General features: G+C 41.7%; 2 protein-coding genes across 4 annotated transcripts in view; one reads left to right on the forward strand and one right to left on the reverse strand.

Annotated features, from left to right (window-relative positions):
• The window catches only part of znf750 (zinc finger protein 750), a 3,727-nt gene extending 872 nt beyond the window's left edge, over positions 1-2,855 (reverse strand). The window contains exons 1-2 of the mRNA XM_068579304.1: positions 2,836-2,855; positions 90-1,360 (exon numbers count right to left, since the gene is read on the reverse strand). Coding sequence (XP_068435405.1) covers positions 90-1,339 — 1,250 coding nt within the window. The 5' untranslated portion in view covers positions 1,340-1,360; positions 2,836-2,855. The remainder of the gene's footprint in view (positions 1-89; positions 1,361-2,835) is intronic.
• tbcd (tubulin folding cofactor D) overlaps positions 1-17,225 on the forward strand; it is a 24,175-nt gene extending 6,950 nt beyond the window's left edge. For 2 of the 3 annotated variants that reach the window (XM_068577881.1, XM_068577880.1), the window contains 26 exons: positions 3,761-3,917; positions 6,234-6,291; positions 6,381-6,410; positions 6,744-6,829; positions 7,638-7,718; positions 7,954-8,027; positions 8,157-8,274; positions 8,447-8,507; positions 8,612-8,634; positions 8,739-8,770; positions 8,918-8,980; positions 9,066-9,124; positions 9,412-9,493; positions 9,581-9,699; positions 9,791-9,882; positions 10,205-10,345; positions 11,078-11,161; positions 11,580-11,738; positions 11,893-12,031; positions 14,167-14,288; positions 14,838-14,915; positions 15,018-15,104; positions 15,198-15,285; positions 16,404-16,513; positions 16,606-16,690; positions 16,784-17,225. In XM_068577881.1, the coding sequence (XP_068433982.1) occupies positions 3,761-3,917; positions 6,234-6,291; positions 6,381-6,410; positions 6,744-6,829; positions 7,638-7,718; positions 7,954-8,027; positions 8,157-8,274; positions 8,447-8,507; positions 8,612-8,634; positions 8,739-8,770; positions 8,918-8,980; positions 9,066-9,124; positions 9,412-9,493; positions 9,581-9,699; positions 9,791-9,882; positions 10,205-10,345; positions 11,078-11,161; positions 11,580-11,738; positions 11,893-12,031; positions 14,167-14,288; positions 14,838-14,915; positions 15,018-15,104; positions 15,198-15,285; positions 16,404-16,513; positions 16,606-16,690; positions 16,784-16,807 (2,252 nt within the window). In that variant the 3' untranslated portion in view covers positions 16,808-17,225. The remainder of the gene's footprint in view (positions 1-3,760; positions 3,918-6,233; positions 6,292-6,380; positions 6,411-6,743; positions 6,830-7,637; positions 7,719-7,953; positions 8,028-8,156; positions 8,275-8,446; positions 8,508-8,611; positions 8,635-8,738; positions 8,771-8,917; positions 8,981-9,065; positions 9,125-9,411; positions 9,494-9,580; positions 9,700-9,790; positions 9,883-10,204; positions 10,346-11,077; positions 11,162-11,579; positions 11,739-11,892; positions 12,032-14,166; positions 14,289-14,837; positions 14,916-15,017; positions 15,105-15,197; positions 15,286-16,403; positions 16,514-16,605; positions 16,691-16,783) is intronic. The other variant, XM_068577882.1, reaches the window with a different exon arrangement.
• Positions 17,226-25,724: the final 8,499 nt, after the last annotated feature.

A 25,724-nucleotide genomic window follows, 5' to 3' on the forward strand; every position in this document is an offset into this window, starting at 1 on the left:
AGGACTTAATAATTAAATCAAATAATTGCAAAAACAACACACTGTAGCTCAACTAAAGCAAGAATACAGATTTGGGTAATTTTACTCACCCTCCATCCACATGCGAAGTTCTTAACTGCAGCAAGCTTTGTGCAGACTCCTCAAGTCTTATGTCAGTTTTAAAAGGTTCAATGGGTGTAGCTGTGTGTTCTAGTTGGGTGGTGGCCTGTGGGCCACTCTTGTTGGTGTAGTGTGGGGCGTCCGTGTCTCTCTGGATGATGTGTGCATGGCTGGGTCTGTCAGGGGACCCCAATGCTGAACAGCCCTCTTTAGGACTCAGCCTGGTTTCCTTGTCGCCTCTTTGCCCGTGGTTGCTCTCCTCTTGTGTAGATGTGTTCTGGCTGTCAAGACTGGACCGGGAATGCACGTATAAGTCGTAATCCTTTGGCCCAAGGGCCGGGCCATACAAATCCATAGGGAGATATCTGGGTCCTGTGACTGGCATGGGGAGCTCGTGGGGCCTGTACAGGGTAAAATGCATAGAGGGGCTCGAGTGAAGAGGATGGCAGTATCTGTATGAGTATGGGGGATAGAGGGAAGTGTGAGGTGGGGCAATGGGTTGTGGCACCACAGGCCTCTGGGGATCCATAAACTCTGGCTGGAAAGAGGGAGCATTTGACTCATTTGCGTGATGGTTTGCTGGGAGGTAGTATGGTGGATACAGGTGCCGGTCCGGCAGTAGATAAGGAGTGTATTCAGGAACCATGGAAGGAGGGAATGGTTTTAAGGAAATAGGTGAAGACATCGTGCCCCATGGGAAGCCTGGGTGGTTGAAAGTGGGAACAGGAGCTTGTGAATCCTCCGCCTGCTGCACAGATGACTTGAAGGCTTCTGCTCCGTCACTTTTGGGTGTGACAGGGGAGAAAGCAGATGGGCGTGGCAGAGACTTGTTCTCATTTTTGTTCTCTCCCTCTGTTACTGTATTTGATTTTGTCACACTCTGGCTATCCTTATTGACTGGACTATCACACCCAACGTCTACTTCTTCTGTGTCATCTTTGCTCTCAGTACCTTGTTTCGCGTGACTATTGTTCTGAACTGCTGGCAGAGGGCTTGAACAGTCCTTAGATTTGTCAGCGACTTCCTTAACTACAGGCTTGACCTGTCGGGCTGTTTGCCCATTTTTCTGGGACATCAGGGAGATGGAGTTCTTACACAAGTTGTATTTCATGTGGTTGAAGAGATGGGACTTTTCATTGCAGGTGAAAGGACACTGGAAACAATGGTACTTGTAAGGCTTGCCTGGCGGTCGAGGAATGTAGTGGGGCCTTTTTGGCTTGCGTTCCTGAGCGGTTTCCATCTCGATACCAATGGATGTTTTCTGAAAGAAAAATTCATCACATTGCAGTTGAGCAATTCATGATAGGTTTTTTTTTGCTATGTGGGAATGTGTCACTAAAGCATACACAAGAAACTCATGAATCACTGTAGCTTGTTCTATCTAATTTTCACTGAGCTGAAGAGGCTAATGGAGTTGTTGGACTGGTTCAGGTGGCGAGTCGCTCTCATTGGAAAGTTGTTGTCTGTGTTCCTTAAGCTGCTCGCGCAGAAAAATCTCTAGCTGCACAAAACACTGCACCCTCAGGCTAATGTATTTTACAACTGTTACTGCTCACTGGACTAGAAAAATAGTTAAATGGGAAAACCTGTCTTCTGTATGCAAAAGTGGCCCCATATGTTTGCATAGGTGCACTCCTTTCTTTGTGTGGTTTTGGTTGATTAGCAGCAGCCTACAAACGCCTTCACCTGACGGTCCACCTGTCTATCCGTTCGGATATCACTCGACTCATCAGTCCTATAAAGTGAGAGGCCTGCTCAGGCGCTAGGTAGACAGATGTTGGGTAGACTACACACTTACTAACACCGTCTCTGCAGACCCGGAGGGCATGCAGAGACTTGCTTTCTCTATCAACCTTACTAAACTCTGTGCTGTCGGCGTGGGAACCACAAGCCACCTGCTTCCCATGACTACACCTGCGGGATGCAGCCAGCTCCCAATCATCATATGATGAGCTCTAACAACTCTGGAGAAATAATGATTTAATAATTCTATAGCATTGCAATGTATCAGTTAGCATGAATAGCAATTGTTAAAACCAGCCATTTTCTTAAAACGGTGAAGGAGGAGGCATCTGAAGCATTTCAGTTTCGCCTTTGAAATGAAACATCACCTAAAGCTGTGAGTAAAGTGTTGCTGGGTGCCGCATGGAGGAACCTGCTTGTCATGCGCTGTCGCAAGAAGTTGTCACTCAAGTTTCTGCCCAGTTGTTGTAGCATGCAAAGCCACTCCTTTCTTAAGTACTGCAATTCATTCGAAAATCCCTTTAAAACAATATGTAACAAAAAATTATAACAGTTTCTCTCTGACTGTGAATATCATTCAGTCAAAACATTTAGTTTTAATTTTTACTTAACTAAAATATATATTTGGTTTCAGCTCAGGTGCTGTGTTTTTCTAATGTTATAAATATGTTTAAGTATCTTTAAAGATCTCTAATGATACCATATTTAGAGAGCTTTGGTTCTCTAAAGATGGTTTAATGTTTTAGAAAAGTCTTCTACTGAGGCCGGCTACTTTAAACTTTGTCAAGACAGTAGTAGAGGCTAATTATAATCCATAGGTAACAGGTGGATACGCAACTTTTACTAACTCTAATATACAAACTAGTTTATGATACCTTTTCAAAAACATTTTTTTACAATAACACAGAAAGACTTTGATGGAGTGCTACAAGTAAATTAATGTAACTTAATGTCACTTGCGTGACTGAGGGACAATAAAAATGAAGACATTACCTGCTCTGGTTGTAGCAACAGAGTCCTCTCCTGAGTGGTCAGCCTGCAGAGAGCCGCTCCGTCGTCCTCAGCCAGCACTAGTCAGGATGTTCACTTCAATATGTGCAAAGAGATTAGAGTGTGTTTATTGAATGTGTGTGATGGTTTGCGTGTGTGTGCTGTATTTGGTAATGTTAGTTGTGTGGTGAGTTCCTCTCTCTTGAGATGTTGTCTAACTAGTGGGTGGGGCTTCAGCCCAAACAGCAGGGCCCTCAGGCAACATTGATGTACCTGATATTAGTCGAGCCTTAAGCCATGATTTACATAACGGGGTGGGGTGGGGGCTCTCGCACCTTCTTCCTCTTACCCTCTCCATCTCTTCCTTTTTTTTGAAAAAGGACCTCACAGGCCTGCATTTCCTGGAAATAAATAACAACAATCATGTTGATTTCCACCAACGCGCCACGTTTTTAGTCTCTAGTAGCAGGCGGGCAACATTGGCATGACATATATAAACATGCAGTTACAATTGGTGCTGATCTTGTTTATTGTGTTAAAAAAATAATAAAGTGCTACAGATATATAACCTCATAGAACTTTTAATGAATCTGCTGACTTTATTACTAACACCTGGCACCTGGGAAAGTAACAGTTGGGCAGGCACTGCATTGGATTCAATTAGGATCCCAATAGTTCTTCTTATGGATGATGAACATGGTGTGGCGCTTTGTTTTTATGCAAAATATGCAGCAAAAGTGTTGCTTTTATATGCATGTCATTACTACAATCTAAAAATGCTTATCACAGTTCTAGATTTGGTGTATGGAACATTCAAATGTTAATATCTGTTTTCCATTTTTGCAAAAATAAACAGTACATTGCCTACACACAACCTTAATTCAGCTAGACTTTGGTTTGATCATCCATGTCTGTTGTTTACTTACAGTTGTGCCGCTCATTGTCAAATCCCTAACCTACGATGAAAAGAGAGGAGCGTGCAGCGTTGGTTCCAATGTGCGTGACGCCGCTTGCTACGTGTGCTGGTCCTTCGCCAGGGCTTACGAACCCAAAGAGCTCGAGCCTTTTGTCACTCAGATCGCCAGGTAACCTTCATAGGCTTGTGATAAGATTTCAAGAACTTGAAAAGCTAAGGTCGACTACAAAAAAAGACGCTTTCTGATATCGTCCCATTTTATTTTTGACTTTTAATATAGTTTGTTGATAATACAAGCACATTTCCTCCCTGTGAATGCATTGTACATGTTTTACAGCATTGTTTTACATCAGCATAACATCACCAGTTTAATTGTCTCCCTCAACAACAATATAATCCTTGTATCTTTCCTTACAGGTCAAATATCATACTGCACAGAAATGAATGTATTTGTTACAAGCCCACTATCCGTCAATAATATCAATAATATCATGACCACTATGTACATACTTTAAATATGTTCCCATACTTAGAAAAAGGTGCAGCGAGAATCAAGAGATAAAAACAGGATAAACTGTTTTAATATTCAGCAAGTCATTCACTGCCTCAAACCAGTTTTTCTGTACTACGTCAGGCGTGCATGTCCCCACACAACCACCTGATGTGTGTGCTTCTTATATTGAAGTCGCAGTAGGTCTTAATTACACAATGTCCTTTTTAAGGTAATTAAAATAAAAAATATATAAAATGTTAAAAAAATGTAACATTGCTGGCTGTAAATTGTTGGCTTTTGCCAGTAGAACATAGGCAACCTTTACATTCAATTTCTGACAACTTCCTGTTTAGAAGGCAAAGAGCTGCATTTACACGTGTTTGGCAGAGAGAGGCATCATTTGCATACTTTCAATTTTTAACGTCGATAACTCACAGCAGACAAGCATTGGGCGGCAGTTGGGACTCATTTTATTCCTGTTTTCTCACATGCTGTATGTAAAACATTTGACCAGGTTGCTTATTCAAATATGTGACCGCATTTTAAATAAACATCAGATTGTCGTCAGGGCTGCATGTTTGTAAGAGTCTTATGATTTATCTCCAGAGTCGATCAATAAACAGTTTTATTTGCAGTTTGCCCAACTGTAGGGCGTGAGAAGAAATTGTCTTTTTTGGTCAGGACACTAAAATGAGGCATTGTTCTCGAACCATAAGCTGGAACCAGCCTGAACAGTAATGAGTAAGCCCTTAAAACGTGTCTATCTATACGGCAACACGGGTGCCATGTCATCCAGGGACGTACGTTCAGTCTTACTCAATAGTAACAGTTTGCCTCCTCCTCAGTCTCCTTTTTCTCGGTGTGCATGTATGAACCTGTGGACTCTGACTGTGCAGACCAGCTCTGCAGTGTCAGTTTGAACCCCTGTGACTACCATTACCATCAGCAGTCGTGACAACACCCTCCCTTTCCCTAGCCTACAGGATTGCCAGGTTTCGCCTGTTGCTGTAGGTTTCGGTCGCCGTTTGGCAGCAGTGCTCAGACAAGCTGGTTCCTGCTCTATTCATCACAACTTGATGACATTTACAGAAAACTTACATTTGCAAATGTGTGACTTAGAGACACACACACACGCACACACACGCACAGTTATCTCTCTGTTCACTTATTAAGTATAGCAGCCATAGACATAATTCAAAATATCCTGTAGGCCATTATCCAGAGAGGACTGTTGTTGTTTCCAAGCCCTCTGGGCTGGGGCAGTTAGTAAAGCTTCAGGCCTGAGTCTTCCTGTTAGGAGACAGGGAATATGGGAGGAGAGCAAACAAGGCCAACAGCAGTTGGTCTCAGACTGTCACTCTTTGATGTAAAAGTAAGTTGCCCCCCCTTCACTAACTGACATTCACACACCCTCCTGAGACTTGTAGAGGCAGTGTAGAGAGGAGCAATATTTGGGGTGAACAAACAATCAGACACAACCTCTAGTATTGCTGGAGACTCCTAGTTAATCATATTGTTGCTGCACTACAAACTGTTCCAGGAACCTGTGCCCCTCAATGTTTCATGGTGATGATGTAATCTAGATTTAAACACCACTTTAATATGAGTCACTGACTTGTAACTAATTATTGAGATGTTGAGAGACTCTTACAGGAAAGATGTATTAAAGTTAGGAGCTCAGTTAAATATATCTATAGAAGGTGTCTACATTTAAAACTACTAAAAAAAATGATACCAAAGCAATACAAATGGACCAAGGAGTAAGGAGAACAAATACATATTGAAATAGTTAACTGTCAAAAAAAAAATGCAAAAAGGACCATTTTCTGTAAGTTGTCTCTGCTTTTAAACTTAAATGTTTACACATCCTGTGACTGAAAACACTCAATACCCTCTTTTTGTTGCATTCGGTGGACAATTCGATGTACACCACTTTTATCAGATATTTTATACTCTCCAGTCTAATTCACACTTTGTGTTTTTTCTCTGCAGTTCTTTGGTGATCACAGCCGTGTTCGACAGAAACGTAAACTGCCGCAGAGCTGGCTCTGTAAGTTCCCCGGTCAACTTTCTACAATAATTAAAGATTGTCAGCTTTTCAGTGACTGATTTTAATTTTTACATCTCATTTTGTCCCAGGCTGCCTTCCAGGAGAATGTCGGCAGACAGGTTTGTGGCTACTTGTGTATTATGAGTTACTGTGATTTGATGTTTATTTGCTGCCAATCACTCAGGTCTTGCTCAAACTTGTCTTGTTAGTGAAAGCTTTTGAAGCAAAGCGATAACCTCCCAGTACAGCTACATGGCACCAGCAGACATTTAATTTGCCAACAGTGCTTCAGCATAAATCTCTCTTTTATATTCGAGGTCATTACATACATTTTAAACTAATTCACTCATAACCCTTCTCAGATTCCACTGCTCAGTGTTAAACAACGTGGGCCATTCCTACACAATGCTCTGAAAACGTTTGTCTTTTGTTGCTTGCTTTTGTGTCAACAGGGGACATTTCCTCACGGTATTGATATCTTGACAGCAGCAGACTACCACACTGTAGGGAATCTCAGCAACTGCTATCTGAACATCAGGTAACAAACTGTGTATTCTGCACATTGGCAGCCATATTGTGTTATTCACACAGTCATCAAGTGACGCTGCACTTGGGTAAATGCTACAAGAGCCAAAACAATAAAGTGGGTGGCAACAGCTAGTGTCCCATCCTTCCTCAGTGACAAAGGAGATGACAAATAGAAACCAGTCCAACTTCATGGCTGAACTCGCGGCCAAAAGATTTTCTTCTCGTCTTCCTATCCCAAAGAAAAAAATTCACTTTGGTCAAAGGAGAGTTGTGTGCAGACATTCCATGATTTCTGATTTGTAAAGTACCCAGAAATGTGCTGCAAATTCAACTAAACATAGTAAAGTTTAGTTTAACTAATGTGGCACTAAAGCAAAGTTATCAATATCTGGTGTTGAGATTACCAAAATTTGCAGTTTGAAGCTCCAAAATCCTTCCCAGAACGAAGCCATTGCTAATGTTGCTATAGCCAGGCAGTTTACTGCTTGTGAAGAATATGTATTTTTAAATTAGAACTAAGAACTACTGCCACCTATTGTATGTGCATATCAGGCATTTAAGATATGAAATGCAACATAATTAAAATAGAAAAGCTCCAAAACCTTTTCAGTAAATTGTCACCTTTGGCAGAAGTAGAACAAAGATTCAAGCAGAACGACTGAAGAAAGATGCTAGCCTCAGGGTATGACTACAGAACTGCACATAACAAAGAAAAGTAAATAAAGATGTAGAAAATGATGAGAAGTTGATTCAATGGTTAAATTAAATTTGTTTATTGGAGACATTAGCAGCTAACGCTGTCTGTTTTGTTTTCAAAGTGTCTACATAGCTAGTTTCCCAGAGTACACCAAGGCCATGATAGATCATTTGATAGCCATGAAGATCAACCACTGGGATGGGTATGTACTTGTATTCATATATTTTGGATGTGAGTTTGTGTGCATGTTCATCTGCATGTCATGTCCTGTTTTTTATTCTGTTGTTTTTTTTGTTTTCTTACTGACTTGTAAAGTATACTGAAACTTTCTGGTTAATGTGCATTTTATGTTAAATTAGTATTTGTCTGTCTTCATAAATGTCACCGAATATAGTTGGTCTGACCACAATGCTGTATTCTTTATATGTGCTTTACAGAATGATCAGAGAGCTTGCCACCAAAGCACTCCACAACCTGACGCCTCAAGCACCTGATTATATGGCAACTACAGGTAAACAATGTCACCTCACCTGTTCCACGGGCTATGGAGAAAGCCAGTCGCTCCTAAGCCATTTGGAAATTGTCAGAAAACTATAATGATTGCTCTTTTATTTTTTATTTTCCTCCCTTGTTTTGTCAGTTTTGCCACAGCTGTTGCCAATGGCAGTGGGTTTTGACATCCACGGTCGCCATGGAGCCATCCTAGCGTGTGCAGAGATCACACACGCTCTGTACAAACTGGGCCTTCAGACCAACAGGTAGACTTTAATACCCAGTTAGAATAACTAGTCTATGCACATTTGTAAAACGTCTGCTCATGATGCAGCATCTTTAGGTTTTTAAATAATTTAGTTCCCTTCTCTATTCTATGAATTGTTGCTTCGAACTGGGATGAGTCTCACATCTTGTCTCCCTATATTTGTATGACAGGACTGTGGTGGACATCATTTCTCCAGAATGTGTGGATGCATTAAAGAACATTCACCAGAAGGTACGTGTACCGAAGCGAGCTGACTAATACTGATAATAATTAATAATATTACATAAACTGAGCCCTCTGTTGCTGATGATGTTCATTTGTTGGCTTACTTTCAGCTTAATGACAAAAAACAGTACAAGTAAGTGGAAAGGATATATATTTTATTAGCAGTATCTTTTAAAAATAAATAATTTATTATCAATCAATATTTTGTTTTTAATAACAATTCTGCTTTTGTTTCAGGGGTTTTGGTGGAGAGCTAATGAGGCCAGCAAGTAAGTCACACAGCAATTACAAAAAATGGCTTCCACAAAGCAATTAATTGGTTTGAATAAGTTGTTGCACATACATGAGGAAAGATGATAAGCAATACTAAGTTCTCATAATACTGTAGATGTGATCAGTTTAATTTTTTTCTACAGTGTGCTCTCTCATTGAAAAGCTGTCACTGTCCAAGATGCCTTTCAAGAACGACCCCGCAATCTGTAAGTTATCTTTTGCTTTTTAAACATTTGTTTTTCTTTCCACGTTTCAGCTCAAAGTTTCTAAAGTTGTGACACTTTGTTTCAGCTGGCTGGCAGTGGCTTATTGACGACACCATAAAGAGTGGTGTGAAGGATGGCAATATGGTGAGCTTTTCTTTTTTAAATGCAAGTAACATTGTGGATCCAAGAGAATATACATTTTCCCCTTGCCAATTAAATAATGGTTAAATGTTCAACATTTACAAAGAAATGCGGCTTTTTGGCAGAAGTTAAAAAGTGTCTTTTCTTAAGAAGTTAAAATTAGCAGTTCTATTTTGATACTTTTCAAAACTGTGGAAGTCAAGACTGCCACTATTTGTTGTTTATAATGCTGCCTTTCACTCAGAAAGATTATTTGTTGTTCTATTTGCTTCGTCCTCCATCGTCTGCAGGTTGTTGTCGTGTCGGCCTTATCTGCTCTGTGTGAGGAGTACTACCAGGCCGAGCTGGGCAAGGCGGACTCACACATGCAGGGTGAGTTGGATAATATGCCTTTGTTCCACTAGTTATACTGTGGTTGGATTTGAAGGTAATCTCTGCATGGCATGTGTGCGTTTGTAGATGTCCTGGTATCGCAGTACATTGAAGGGCTGATGAGTAACCAGATTCTCATTCGTTGTGGATCTGCACTTGCTCTCGGCTGTCTGCCAGGATTTATGATCCAGAGCAAACTGAAGCAGGTCTGTTTGGAGGTTATTTACATTTTCTAGCCATTTTACAACTCACTGCTTCAGTATTTAGTTATTAAGTGTGTCTCTGTTTGTGTGTTAGATCCTTGAAGGCCTCACGCAGATGTGCACAGTCAGCCAGAAGGAGGGGACTTTTACAGAGTCGAGGAGAGATGCAGTCAGAGCAATTGCTCAGTGAGTTTCCATATTCACTTGTATTTATTCATTATATTTTCTTATTTAATAAAGTTGTTGTGGTTCAGACTCATGATGTGAAGGACCCTCATTCGCTCCTCTGTTCTTTGTCTTGGCTGTCTCGGCAGTAATGCTAAAATAAACACCTGCCTGACAACCTGTACGACCTGAATGACGTGTCCGACCATTTGTTTCCCTCCCCTATTTTCTCTCAAATTTCAAATTATTTCTCATTGAACTAGGTCATCAGCTTCTGTATTGCCTTCTGGTGAACATTTTGAGTCTTTTTTCAAATATGTATTTATTTCTAATCCTCCATCAGAGTGTGTGGGAAGGTGGTTGTCTGTGCCCACGGCTCCCCAGACTCTGCTCTATGTTCGGAAAACGTAGCAGAGGTATACGGGGCTCTGCTTCATAGTATGAATGACTACACGACAGACAACAGAGGAGACGTAGGCGCTTGGTAAGTTGACTTCCTCTTCATCGTACTTTCGTAAAAACACATGCAGATTGCAAATACACAAATGTGCTTTTAATGCGCCTCAGGGATTAGGGATGCTCCCCTGCCTGAGGCCTCTGGTGTTTTTCTGTACCTCCACCTAGGGACACAAAGACATGACATACATGCCTGTCTCACTAATATCCCCGGGCCATCCTTGCCGCCTCGCCAGGAATGTCACCAGGCTTGTCACTTGTCCTTACTACATGGGCTGGGCTTCTTCTCTCACACTGTCTAGTAATCTTTTTCTTTTCTTCAGTTTTTCTTGTGAATTGACCTCGTTTGCGTCCTTATCTCTTCAGTTTTCGTGCACTTTTCTTCTTCTTTTCTCAGCCTACACCATACAGGGAGAGATTTATTTCCACTGTGCACCTGTTTCTGGGAGTGACATTTTAATGAGTATGTCTCGATTAACATTTAGCATAAACGAAGTGTGCCCTGTGGCCATGAAGCTAATTTGACTACAAAATTGACATATTTATTGACATAAAAATATGATCTTCCACTGACAGCTTGCGTCCTTGTGCCATCTTGTGTTATATATGTGTAAACGTATCGTTTGTTAAAAGATTATGTTTGAGAAGCTGCTGATAATGTAAGTGGTTGTATCATATTGACACAGGTTGTGTGTAAAGTAGATTCAAGCCCTTATCGTTGAAAACATAAAGTCCTCTTCACCCGTTCTGTGACCACCAGGGTGAGAGAGGCCGCGATGACGAGTCTGATGGAGGTGACTTTGCTGGTGGCCAGCAGTGCTCCAGAGATCCTTCAGCCAGATCTGTGAGTAGCAAATGGAGAACTCCACACTGGGTTAAAATTCACCAGCAGGGGACATAAAAGTTATGTCAGTCAGTTTATGACTGTAGTCTTCACTGTTATTTCAATTTCAACATCCAACTTGCATTATGCAGTGTTTTAAGTTATAAAGGAACAGGTTAACAAAATAATACAACTTTACTTTATTTGATTATGGTTGAATTCACACACAGACTATTGCCTTTGGGCTTATTTATTGTTCAATATTGATTAATTAATTAATTTTTAATTGTTTTTAACCAGTTGGTACAAGTTACAACACAATAGGCGATTTGTTGATACCGTGGTGAAGTTTAGTCAAGTGACACCATGCATGGATTTCTGATGAAGTAAAATAGATGATTGCACTAATTTACTTTATTCCCCACTATTCTGTATGCAGGGTGAAGTGTATGATGTGCTGCTTGGCCCAGCAGGCAGCCGAGAAGATTGACCGCTACAGAGCCCACGCTGGCAACATCTTCCTTCGCCTCCTCCACAGCACAAAGCCTGCAGTACCTCACATTCCCCAGCAAGAGGAGCTGCTGAGCATTTTCCCTGTGTGAGTCACCCCGCTCTCAACTTGCACCATCACAAGTTGGCTATACTGTTTTGTCAAATATGTAAAGAATATGAAGGTTTGAACCCTGTTTTTAGCAAAGGCTTAAACTAAATTATACTTAACGATCTTTCCCTCTACTTGCTTTGTCTTTCAGTGAGACCACAACCAGTCTGAACTGGAATGCTCCATCACAAGCGTTCCAGTACATCACCCAGCTGCTTGGACTGCCCCAGTATCAGTACCACACCCTGCTGGGCCTAACTGTGTCTGTGGGAGGGATCACCGAGTCCACAGTAGGTCAACTGTAATGAGATGAGTAGAAAATGGTCAAAACAGAGCTTCATGATGTACAGATTACTTTAAAAAGTAAAACAGAAAACAAATGCAGGCCAGACAGTCACCGTATGCTATCATATAATATGGCTTTTGCAGTCACAAGATTTCAAAATGCTAAATGAGGCAACATATTTGGAAAGAGAGGTGTTCCATCCCTGCAGCAGATTTTGCAATGTATAATAAGGAGCACTACATTTCTCTATCTCATGGTTAGACCCTCCCTTTATGAAGACACTTAATGGTCTAATGATGTTTAACTTGTCCATAAATCAGTTTTTTTCCAAATAAAACTTCACTTTAACCTACAGTGTACTAGAGGTTTCTATAATTGTAATCACATTTCAAGGTCATAATGAAGAAGTTCACAGGATGAAAAATGTAGTGTATGGAGTTTAGTAGGAAATATAACATATTTTAACTTGTTATTTCCCTTTTTAAGGATGCTGTTTCAACATTTCACTACTGGTATTAAGTAAAGAACTCTTGAAATAACATAAGAGAGACATTTAATGGCATATCAACAAGCTGTTGCGTTTCACATTTCATTTTGGATATTCACATTTTATCACACAGTAAGGCCTGAATATTAGTGGTAGATCTTCCTGCCTGTATTAAGTTGGCAAAGTCAGCTCTTGGCTGTTACATTCAGGCCAACAGGGGGAGCCATATGTCTTCTTTAGTCTACTCAGTCTTCTGCGCTGAAATCCCATACTCTTGAATTCATAACTTTCAATACATTTTTAAAAAAAAACAACTGATATCAAGCTGTAACACTTTGACTTGTCTCTCCACCATGTCCCTGCTCGTAATACTGTGGCAACCACCTGAGCTTGAAGCATTGATCCAGAACAAATTGATCTCATGAGTCCCTCGTGATAGGGACGAGCGTGAATTTCCCATCATTTGAACCTTCGGTATCCACTGCTAAATAACAGCTTCAAAGCATGTCTGACACTTTCCACTCCTGACCCCTTACACAGAATCTCTCCGGAGGCTCAGCAGGGGCCCCAGCAGGGGCTGATCAAGTTCTCCCTCCTGTTCCAGTATGACCTAACCCCGTAAAACCAATCATTCGAAAGATTGTCCCGCTCGCAAAGATTTTTGACGGTTGTGTTATTTTTAACTTTTAGTGTTGGTGGATGTAAAAAAAGAAAGATAAATTTAAAGTCTGTAGTAGCGGCAGTGAAGTTAAACTTGTCTGCCAATGAAGGCTGTGAACATATCCCCTTAGAGACAATCTGGCTCTCGTCTGGATTTTACCTCCAATTTCTTTGCCACAGATGCATTCTTAAGGACGGGAAAGACTGATATGTTTGTATTGGATTGCATGCCGGAAACTGAGCCAACGCCGCATCAATACACGAGCCAAGATTACCATTCTCACACCACAGGCACATATTCACACAGACCAGAGAGAGATGGAGCATCCACGAACTTTCCAAGAACTGCTTTGAAGGCCTGCCTCAATGTAGAGAGATCATGAGGCCATGCAGAAACCAAACAGCGGAAACTGTCAGTCAGTCGCAAGATGGAGAAACCTTATTCTTTACCAAGTGTTTATGTGTGTTATATCTGGTAATATGAATTCTAAATGCTTGAAGTAACATTCAAGCATTGAAACACAAATCAAATGTAAAATAAGTGTAGATTCTGATAGCAGACACACCTTTTCCATGTTACTTTGTTTTTAGCACATTGTGTTGCTATGTTTTGTTGCTATGTTGAAAGTGTCAAGATTTGACACTTTTATTTCCTGCAGCCTGATGATATCATCACTTTTACTGTTTTTCTTTCCAGGGCCCCCAGGTTCACACTCACTAATAAACACACAGCAGTGGAGTTATTACAGTGTTCTGTTTTCATCAGTAACTTACATTCAAACCAATATTTACTTCTGTTTTTTCCTATTATTTTCTGATTGCAACATACATGTTTTCTACTAAACTCTTTTCAACTTACTCTAAACAACGTTTTTATTCTGCAAAAAAACTATATATTCTGCAGCCCTGGCTAACAACCGCACTGAGTGGTAATTCCACTGTTTTAATCATCAAGTGGCGTCACATTAACGCTCTCTGTTGTTTCCATTCAGGTGCATTTTTCTTCCCAGTCGTTGTTTGACTACCTGAGAGGGATTCAGGACAGCAGTGCTGCTCTGACACCGTTTGGAGATACGTTGCTGAGCATCTTCAGAGACCATCTCCGCAATGACAGGTACACACTTTATTTTAATTTTATATTTGAACCTTTATTTAACCAGTAGAGTCCTATAAAAACTTTTTGGAGGGATACCTGGCCAAGACAGGCAGCAACATAAGAAACACATAGTTACAGACAGAAAACACGGAACAAGACAAGTTAAAAGAAACTAAAAGCGAAGAGACAGTGATGCAATGAGTTAATTTAAGAAACATTTACATTTTTGGGAACCTGCCTCTATTTCTTTCATTTTGGATTCAAAAGCAGTAAGTTGTATCAGTTCTTCAAGTTATAAATCATTCTGCAACATTTTCCACAATAAGGGTGCAGAGTACCCATGAATATATTTGTAATATTAATATGTCACCCTGTCTTTTAACTTTAACTTTATTACTTTTGATGGAACACATTTCTGTGTTTAAATAGTGACATGTGCTTATTTTATTGTCAATGTTATCAACATGTTTAGGGCTTCTTTCTTAACAAATACACTTAAAAAGCAACCAGAAAAATACTTTAAGATACCATAATATACTCTCGCTGTGACTCTGTTTCTTTCTATAGGGTGTCTATTCCTTTTCTTAAGATGCTCAATCAGATGCTTGCCAACAGCTGCTTTGAAATCTTCACTACACAAGAAAAGTGAGTATTTCAAAAGCTTTGTTTCAAAAAAAAATTAAAAAGGAAATACACATGAATGATTTGTGTGAGAGCTTATGTTTTTATGTCCTTTTTTTCTTGAAGTCACCAGTTCTGTCTGGACCTTCTGACTCTTTGCAAAGAGTTCAGGAAGACCAAAGATATTTCCAAGCTGCGCGCCTGCATATCTGTGTAAGCCTCCATCTTATTGACTTATATAGTTACATACTGCACCGAACAGAAAACACACACTACATGATGACTGTGCTGTTTGCTTCTTCCCAGCTTTTGTGGGCTGATTCAGTTCCCGGGTGATGTGAGGAAGAAAGTATTGTCCCAGCTGCTGATGCTACTCTGCCATTCCTTCCCTGTGGTAAGTTCACAGGACAGGACCATTCGTATATCCTTACTAGATCTACAGAACCATTGACCGGCTGTCTTTCAGCATTAAAACATGTGGATACTCTGGTTGACGGTAAAACATTCAGACTCTCACAATACTAGTGGTATTACTGCATTGCATTGTGGTTTTAGCTAGAAGTGTGGCAACGTCAGTTGTTTGGTTGGTCGGTTGGTCGACATCTTTGTTCCAGAGATATTTTAACAGCTATTAGATGAATTGCATTGAAATTCATGGTCCCAAGAGGATTCATCCTAATGACTTTGGTGTTCCCCTGACTTTTTCATCCAACCCCACCCCGAGGTTAATATTTGTGGTTTTGAGTGAAATTAATCAACTTTAATGATCCCTTGGCTTTTTGTCAAACACTATCATCAGGTCATGCTTTTAAGTATAATGGTTTATGAACTAATAACTGCAAGACTAATAACATTCCTATGAGCCTAAGTTATACTTTGTGTTGAATGCTAATTAGCACATGTTAGCATGCCAACACCCCTCCCCCCCTCATGTTGTGTTTCCAAATGTATTAATGTTGGCACAGCTGTCAAAAGAAAAGACAACCGGATCCCGGATCACTGGCTATTTTCCTCAGAGCAACTTCCAACGAAACAGGATGTACTGCATTTTATTTTCCACGTTTACTTCAATTGTTCCCCCGGGATAGTTACTTCGAAGCACTTATGTTGATCAATAACTGTCAATAGCAAACTATTGCTATTCTCTTCCTGTTTTGGTTGCAGCCTTCATCCTGGGATTTAGACAGAGCTGGGTAGTAAAAGCGAGTATTACAGGGAACCAATCTAAATGTGGATAGTGTTTTTATTCTATTACATCACATTGGTGTCGTCAACATTTACTTCATAATGATAAGTTAAGGTCTACTACTACTTTAACTATCACGGTTAACATGGTGAACAACATAGCTGCTTAACAGCAGCATGTTAGCATTATCACTGAGAATGTGTTAGCTTGCTAGAGTTTGCGGTTGGTCAGTACAGCCTCACAAAATCGCCAACGTGGCTGCAGACCCCGAGTTATCGACATTCACAACATAAACTTCATGAATTGTTCCTCTCTAACAACTCCAGATCAGAAATGCCACGGCAAGCCAGATGTACGAGATGCTTCTGACCTACGATGATGTCATAGATCCAGAAGTGTTGGATGATGTCATGACCCTGCTCAGTGACGCTAATTGGTTAGTGGTCACGTTGGGTGCAGTTACTAAATATCGTTTCATTGTTAAATCCTTTAGATATGTATGTATATGTGACATTTTGTCTGTTCCAGGGAGAGTGACCTCGCCACAGTTCGCCCACAGAGGAATCAGCTTTGTGACTGGCTGGGAGTCCCCAAGCCGCAGGCAATTACCAAGGTAACCAGGATCTCTGTCAGCAGATGCAAACAGCAAATATTTGTACTTTTATCACCATGTTGGACATAGTTAACCCTGACTCTTTTTCCCCAGCAGAGCCCTGCCCAGGTTTCCTGATCACCTGCGGCTGTCAACAGCAGCTGCAAGTCATGTAATGTTGACAAAGGGCTGTAATAATTAAGAATGAGCTGCTCTTCTGAAGCCGCCCTGGATCATTAATCTGTACGTCTGCCAAAAAATAACACGTTGAATGAATTGCAATTAGACAGTTTACGTAACAATAGATGTGATCCGAACATCAGCTATTGTTACTACAAAGTTATTTTGCATGTGCGCGTGTGTCAACTTGTGTTTTGACAGATATAAAACTATGGTATTTGAACTCCACTGACTGTGATTAGCTAATATAATCCAGCACACTCTCACTCACTTGTACTCATGTATGTTGTTAACAATGCGTTGACCCTTTGCTCCTTCCCTTCAGGAGGTCTGAACATTATTATTAAAACAAGTAAAAATAATCAGTGTGGTGGATTTCTCTCTCTCTGTCTTGTTATTACATATTCCAATCCCAAAGCAGATATTTAAAACGCTTTCCCACATGCACCATTCAGGAACAAGCCCAGTGAGACTTTGGAGAAGGTTTCGATAGAGCTGGTAACTTGTAACCTGTACCTGGAACAACACTGAGAGGTGAAACCGAAACTGTAGTTTGTGCGCACGCCAGGGAAATGGTTGCCATTTAGCCGTTTTTGGCCCAAACGGTGGAATGACACCGGGACCCTGCTCCTGCTCCCCTTGGGGCCCACGCAGACCTACTTTTTCTGCATCAGTGGAGGTGCCAGGGACTGGAGGAGTACCAGGCCTGATAGTGGAGCCTAACTGGTCGCCTGTTGAACAGAGCCTGTTGTTTCACTATTGGTCCAGACGTTCTCATTACACTCTAATAGTGGCCACATTGTCTCCGCCAGCTTACACCGACAATGATACAAATGTTACATTCTTTCAGAATTAGGTGGTTTCTGGTTGTTTATCCTACATTGCAGAAACTCCCCAGCCGAGTAATCACTATATTGCATTACATTTTTCTGTAATATGATTAATTTAACTAGGCTTGTCCAATCCCATGAAAATTGCTGTGCATTTTGACTCATAAAACTGTGTAGAACCTTTTTTCCCCATGTGTTTGACTGTCTGTATTTCAGCAGCTCCTGTAATTGTGTGTGTGCTGCTAAGTCATTGGTAATATCTGGTGATTATCCCCTAGTTGTTCTTTAAAGGTCCTCTAAGACATTCAGAACATCAATGTAGCAGCAAAAGACTATTTCCTCTGTAAAGATGTATTGTCCCGGCCGGCTGTGCTTGCTTTCAGTGTGTTGAGTGTGATTCCAAACTCTGTTAAAATGTGTCTTCACTAACGTGGATTTACTTTCTCGTTTTCAATCAACTGTTTTAAAATGGATCACTTCATTGGATCAGTATTTCTGCACCATAAGACAACTCATTTACTTCTGTGGTGATGAATACAATACCATTACGTTGCATACGTTGAACATTCGAGGATTTGACTTGTGCATTACAATAAACATACCTAGAATAAAACAATACAAATATAACACAATCAATAAATATAGTGCAATCATATATACATATGGTAGATAACAAACATCACAGTACTTAAATACAGTATTTTAAAATGAAAGTGTATTTTAATAAGAGAAGAAAGAGGATGTAATTGTACTAAAAGAATCAGGAAATGACACTAACTTTGAGGTCATTTAAAGTTAAAGCCACAAGTGCACACTTTTTCAAAAGATAAGTTTGGTATAAAGATGTTTGTGGCCAAGAAGAATGACGATCAACAGTCACGTAGTTATCTGTGCTATGGCTATCTCGCCCTATAACTGCTGAGTTAGGGCCTCTGACGAGTGGCTTTGCTCGCCTCTTGCTGCGCTCATTAACAAGGCCACATTCACTCTTACCCTCCATGGGTGTTGTTGAATTTGTCTGGCTAGTCCAATATTGCTGCAGCCCATAATTCGACTTTAATTAATTCCCAGCCAGATAGAAATTCCTGTATTTTCTAATAAAAGAAATGGTGTGTTTCTCTCAAGGCGGATTGATGGTAAAGCGAGTAGTTTTGCTACAGTGCTCGGGGTAGAGAGGAATGCTAATAATTCTAAAAGGCTTACAGTTCGCAGGCAGTAGCCATGGCAATTCTTCACATACAATGGTGGCCTTTTAGAGGAGTGGGGAAGGGAGGGGACGGCTCCCTTGTTGACTCAGTTCGGTGTGATATTAGGAAAGACCTCTTTTCACTTTCCACTGTTCTGGTTATTATGAGATTAAGTGCTACTCATAGTAGTTTGCCCAAGTTAATGATCCCGGAGTGGAGAGGGCAGTGTCGTGTTTGGAGATCGGTCCACACAACACGGTCAGGTTGTCTACACTACAGCATTATTAATATTTGATTTGTGAGTCTATGTCTACACTGAATTCCTTTTGAAATAACACACACATTGGTGCCATTGCTGCTACTTATTTTGTAAACTGTGAGTATGCACTGCAGCATCTCCCAAAACGTACAGCAGGTTACAGACCTTTTAGACCTCCAGTTTCTTGTGACGCTTCAACCTTGTTGGACAATTGTGCAATTTTACCGTAACTGAAAAACTTGCTGTTGTTGCTCAGATAATGTGTTTCTAATTCCCCTCATGGTCCACTGAATGGATTTACCGTTACAGCAGCATATATGAGTCATCATTTCCCCTAAACGATGACTTAACTTGTGGTTGACACATAGGCAAATTGCCTTCCAGATAACCTTTTCTTTATTCATTCATTTTCTATATTGGAATTTCTGGACTACTACTATACTATCTAAAATATATATTTCTAATAGCGCACCAACTGATTAATGTGTGGGTCCTTGTCAGAAATTTGGGAATCATGCAGTTGCAAAAAACTCTGAACAATCCTAATAAGTTGTTCCTGAGCACAGTTTAGCGGTACTTATGAAGTGCAGCTATTGTGCTTAAACTGTTTTTATCGCAGTGTTTAGCTTCACTTTCTGTACACGGAAGCTTTTCTCGTATTTCCTTGGTGGCATAGGCCCTGAGATGGAGCTGTTGTCTGCTGAAAGAGTTTATTACTCCCAGGTGTTACTCCTGCTGAGACTTCCTGTGTGAGGCCTCAACACCTGGTGTCGGAGCCACAACCCTCCTCCAGCTTGTTGGTCAGGTTCATTAGTGGAGCTCGGGCCTTAATTGCCCTGCATTTATGGAGTGAGGGTACTGTGGAGCAGCTGTTACAACTAGCTTGGCTTTTGAGTTCAGCGCTCTTTACAGCCCTCCAAATGAATTTTGAACATATACATTGTTTATAAGCTTAACTCATCCTATTTTTAAGAGATAGTCGTTTTAATTTTCTCATAAAGTATGTGATTTTAAAAGGGAGCTGTCCACAAAAAGGCTGTGTGCGTCAGACATGTGTGTGATATCATGTGAAGAGAGCAGCACACAGCTCGTGCCTTTGTCCACGATCGTGTGACCTCCGTCCGTCTGTCGTGGCTTCGTCATAAAAATATCAAGTCAAGCACTCAAAGCAAAGCTCGTGCTGGAACTGAGGTGGAAAAGAAAATCTACAGACACTGTTCTGACAGGGACGACTGTCATGGATCTTAATCTGTAAATAAAACTTTAGGAAATTGCAGAAAACAAAGTTTCAAGTCAAAGTGACTGAATATGATAATTACATGACTGATAGAAATAGCAGAGATACAAAAATCACATGATTGTTAGAAATAGCAGAAATGCTATAATTATGAATATATGACAGCTGATGCGGTCTCCCTGACGGAAACCACAGTCTTTATACGTTCCCAAAAAGCCATAATCAGCCGGCACCAGGCATGCGCTCGCTGCCTTGTAAATTACCACGTTGTTTAGAATTATAGTCATTTGGAAATAGAGGCAGCTGGATACGTTTGGGAATGTGGACTAATTACTAAGAATCTGTCCTTTTTTAAACCGCAGGTTAATGGGCATTGTGTTTTTTTGTATATAAACAGCACAAGCCGTTTTTTTTCTTTTTTTTAAAATAATGTTGAATATTGACGCATATAAATGACATATTCAACTGTTGACTTCTGTTTCTTTGTTGTTCTTCTTGTGAAAAACCACTTGTCTGTTGAAAGTTGACCAAAATGGATTGGGCAAGCTTGACAACGTCTCACTGCTTTAATGTTTCCTTTCAAATTTTTTCCCCTTTTTTTTCACAATGGGCACTCTGTATATACTCTGACCACCTTATCACAGTAGTCGTGTGGTGGATGCAAAATAACATGTGGTTTAGACCTGATAAACAGTTTCCTCGGCGTGTGTCTGAGGACTGGCGGGCCTTGTTGGAGAGCAGCTTTCCTTCCTTACTGCTGCTGTCCTAGAGGAGCCTGACAGCCACGATCAGCTCCAGCACCGCACATAGTCCACATTCACCAGTCATGTCATGTTTGTAAAATGTGTGTGTGTGTGTGTGTTATGTCTGTGTGACCACTGAACAGTGAGGGGCAGATGCTCTTGTGTTATTGCTGAGTAAGCGAGAGAAGGCCAGCTGGTCCGTTGGGGTTAAAATGAAATCAAGAGGCCTGCTGAGGGAATTATGATCTTTTGATAAAGGAGGCTCGGGGCTGCTTACTTGGCGTGGTCATGGTATTTTTGGCGAATAAGATTTGTTGTTATTTGTTCACATTACGCTGGTTATGAGTATGACGAGACTAAATGTAACCTTGAAGGCATGTTTTCAAAACACCCTTCTCTAAGATGTACCTCCTCTTCCTGTCCTCACTCTGGCCTTGGTTGAACTAATTCTCAATGTTTTGCAGCCCTGTCTGCTGAGACCGTGCTGCTGCTCTGTCTCGCTCTGTGCTCGGAGAGTGACTTCATGGAGACGGCTCAACATGTCAGGGGCCTGGACTGCACTCTCGTTTTGGACGGTGGCCAAAATGAGCTCATCCACGACAGCGAATCCAGCTGCTCGAGTCGTAAGAGCGCTGTTCTCTCTCGACCTCTGCACCCGTCCCTGAACCCGGGAGCCGGCTGATGTGAGGATGAGGGTTAGAGTGAGTGTGACACCATTCCCAGAAGCTCCGGCAGCGACTGACCACTGGCAGCCTGCCGCCCCCTCGGCGCCTGCTAAGCAGCACGGCCTCAGGCCTCCGCTGTTCCCCACGGAGAGGCCCAGTTTGTTCTGGACACACGCCAGCGCTGAGCGGCAGGGGGGCATGGCCAGGTCAGCTCTCAGGGGTGGTCTTGTAGTCCGTGTGTGTGGATGTATGTGCATGTGTGATGTGTTTGGAGCCATAATGATTAGCTTGTGTTTTGTTTTTGTGTGTGATTCTATTATTTTTGCTTCAGCGCAAAGCCTTCGAGCTGTAAGATCTGTCTGTCTTTGTCGAGCCCCTTATGAGTCTTGGGAATAGAGAGGAGGACAGCACATAAAAGATTATGCTTCTAACTCATTCAACTTTTCTGCAAAGATCAATGCTGATGGGCTTCTGGTCCTCAGGAAGAATTGTGTTTGTTAAAAGACAGAGAGAGTCGCTTTCTCCAGCAACCCGCGCAACATTTACATACTGAGTGGCGAGGTGCCGCTCTATCTTTAATATCAGCCTTAGTTAAAGATCTCTGGAGTACATGAGGTATCCACAGCTCTCAAAGATAGCCCCTGTGGGGAAGATAGCTTCACTGGACTGTGTGCGATTCTGGTAGTGAGATTATTCTGTCACTCGGTCATCTCCTGGGCTAACGCAGGCAATCTGGTATCAATCTGTGGCAAAGCACATGAGCGTGGGTGCAGCCAAAGGTCAGGACCTGAGATGGAGTCATATCTCCTTGCTCCTCCCTCTGAGCTCGCGCTCTCTCCGTGGCCACCTCCTCCAACCCTGCACCCGGTCCTACCGAGCTCACCATTTGGAAGCCATTATCCAACCCAGAGTTTTCTGATAATTAAAAGGAGACGTTCTCCAACGTTCTCCCTCAGATTAACGGCTGTTCGCTGGGATCAACCCGTGGGAGGGCTGACACAGCAAGGAGGTGGGTGGTGCTCTGGAGACTCCAGGCCATGAAGAAAAGGGCCTTAGGGTGGAGGATAGGTATATAGTTGGACAAGTTGTCTTAAATTGCTGGAATTTGGGATTGAGGGATTGTCTTTAAAAGGGTGGAAAGACGTTCTTCTGGTGTACAACTTAGCGTACGCCAAAGCTGTGGTTTGCTCAAATAAAAAATCGATCAAAAACATCTGTCGCATAGTGTAGACCTGGGCAGTCCTATTCGTGGGTCAATTCGGGATCCAGTTGGATCTGCTTGCAGTGTTGGGCAGAGGTCAGAAACACTGGGATTGCAGCTCATTGCTACAATATCATAAAACCATCCCAGCAGAAGTGCACTTGGTCAGGTTGAGTTCATCCCACGTCTCTGAAACTGTGTTTGACAGCTTTGACTTTTTTCATTATTAGGTCTTGGCTCAAATGGGTATACGCTTTCCATTGTGATTACAACAAATCTACCCATTATTCCAATGTCCACGTTATAGGAGAATAAAAATCAACATTTCTGATGGCAGCCAGAAGTAACATAAAAACTCTGTCCAAATACATTTTACGTTCAGTTAAATTAATTCATAAATAATGTCAAATGAAGAGGAAACGTGGTGGTGGAAAGGACTTTGTCTAAGGAAATACATGAGATATATTTTAAGCAAAATTCAAATAGTGAGGATGACTTTCATTACTTAGAAAAACAGATGAGTCACATCAGATAGCATCAGTTCCAGTTCTGTGCTTAATGTCCCACTCATACATGTTCCATATCTGTGTGCACATCTGCAGGACTCAGATGATTATTTTCACTTTGCATGGAGAAACTTGCAAATCGAAAGGCTACCAGCCAGCAGCGTGAACGAGGTCATATCCAGTCACTAGTTTGTGGTTGGAGCATGTGATAAGGCTGCAGCATGTATCTGATGAGCCAAAGTTGGTCTCTGCAGGGCGGTGTATTAACCGCGGCTGGTCTTGAACTTGTGGCGTGCGAACAGACGGACACTTCACGACTGCAGGGCCCAAAGATCCTCACAGCTCTCAGATCAGTTGATATGGTGGCTCTAAAAGTCTTTTTGTCTTGTTGACATCTTCGTCACAGTTGTGTTCTCCTGTCATGTGATGCCATGTTCCTGCGGGGCTGTAATGGTGACTATGGGCTGTGTTATATTGTGTGATATAGATCTGTTATCAGGGCTTTAGGATTGTTGTGTTCAGAAGTCAAAGAGTCATTCAGAATTGTGAACTATATAACATTTGTATTTTCATGGAGCTTATAAACATAATCTCACCTGCTTGAAATTCAAATATATTTGTGTGGTTCGGTGCATCAGCTTTAGCATCCTATTTTAAGTGGCATGAACTTAATTCTGTCACTTGCCTTTTGTAAAAATCTGTTGGTCAGATGAGACTTTTGGTACGTTGTCAGCACCTTCCCTCAATTCAATAATCCTATTTGTCTATGTATCAAGAGTTTTAGCTTCATAAATGTGGTTCAGGCCATTGTTTAGTTTGGTTAACCTCAGCTGGACGAATCAATATATTGTGTGTTAGCACGACAGATGTTATTGTATTGCCTTGTCTTTTAACAACGGTCCAAATTACAGGGCTGGAAGCTGTGACTTTCAGGTGGTTGGAGTGTACATACTCAGCATAATCTCCGCTTCCTTTGAAATCTTTCAGCTGTTCATGCCTCATTTCCCATCAGCCTCCAGTGAACACAAGGACCAGAGCGGTTACACTGCGCCAGACGTGTGTGGGTCATTAACATGATAAATATCACACCAGTTACAGGGCTGCCATTCGCTCACACTTCTGATGACACACACACACACCCACGCACACACACTTTTTACATAAAAGGAGATGTTTAGAGGTACTGAACCAACCGAAACATAGCAATCAAAGCCCCGTCCTCTGTTGTTAGAATCTGTCTGTGATCTGGGTCCATTGCAAGCACATGTTTGTGTTTCCATTCAAATGTAAGGAATGTTTTTGAAAATATATAATACATACAAAAACCACAGGCTGGCAACGCAAGAGGCAGCGGGAGCTTTGGCAGGCGAGAGGGGCTTCTGAGTGAGTGATGCCATGCCTCTCTCCCCCACATGGCAGGCCTGCTGGCGCGGTCATGGGTCGACATCAGACTAATAACAAGCTGCTGCTCTGCTCCAATCAGAGGAATTCAGACATCCGCCCGGGCCAGCCGCCCTATACTCTCTCTATTTCTCTATTTTAAGAGCCAGACCGAGGGGGGTGGAATTACACTCCAATATACTTAATCATTTCCATCAGTGATGTGGGATACAGACCAGGGACTGAGCTCCTCTGCCGCTACGGGGCTGTTTCCATGAGGCCCGTTCATGCTCCACATTAATGCCCTCAAACGGTTTAGAGACGATCACCGCACAACTGCCGCTTGTAGACAAGCCTTTGGAACTATCCGTGATTTGCGTCACCAATGCTTTGACCCAGCAAGCGCGGTGCAGTCTGCATACTAATTCTAGTGCTGAGGAGAGCGAGAGAGCGAGAGGGAGAGATTTGGGATGAGTAGACGGAGGAAGAAAGGACATTGGATGCGGTTGCGGCGGTCTACAAGCAGCTGTCATCCCAAATGACTGGCTCAACTCGAGGAAGTGGCTTTTGACATGCAGTCTAAAGGAAGTGTGCACATTAACTGAACTGTTCATCTGTACTTTTATGCTCCACATTAAATTGAATGTGCCCAGTGTCAAAGTAGCTGCAGCATTGTCACTGTTGTCTGTTTTCGCTCCCCCTTTAAGTAACCGTATCCTATTTTTCTGAGGTTCCTCAGACGGACAAGAAGATGAAATTGCAGGATGTGGGATTCCCCCTGTGAAATGATTATCCCTCTTTCCTCTCATCTATGTGGTCATGGGAGTGGGCGGGGGGGGGCAAGGAAGGAACAAGCGCGTGCAGGGC

This window comes from Clinocottus analis, unplaced genomic scaffold (genome assembly GCF_023055335.1).
Source record: "Clinocottus analis isolate CAN_PGR_092001 unplaced genomic scaffold, fCliAna1.0.p SCAF_16, whole genome shotgun sequence".
In the NCBI taxonomy this organism is placed as follows: Eukaryota; Metazoa; Chordata; class Actinopteri; order Perciformes; family Cottidae; genus Clinocottus; species Clinocottus analis.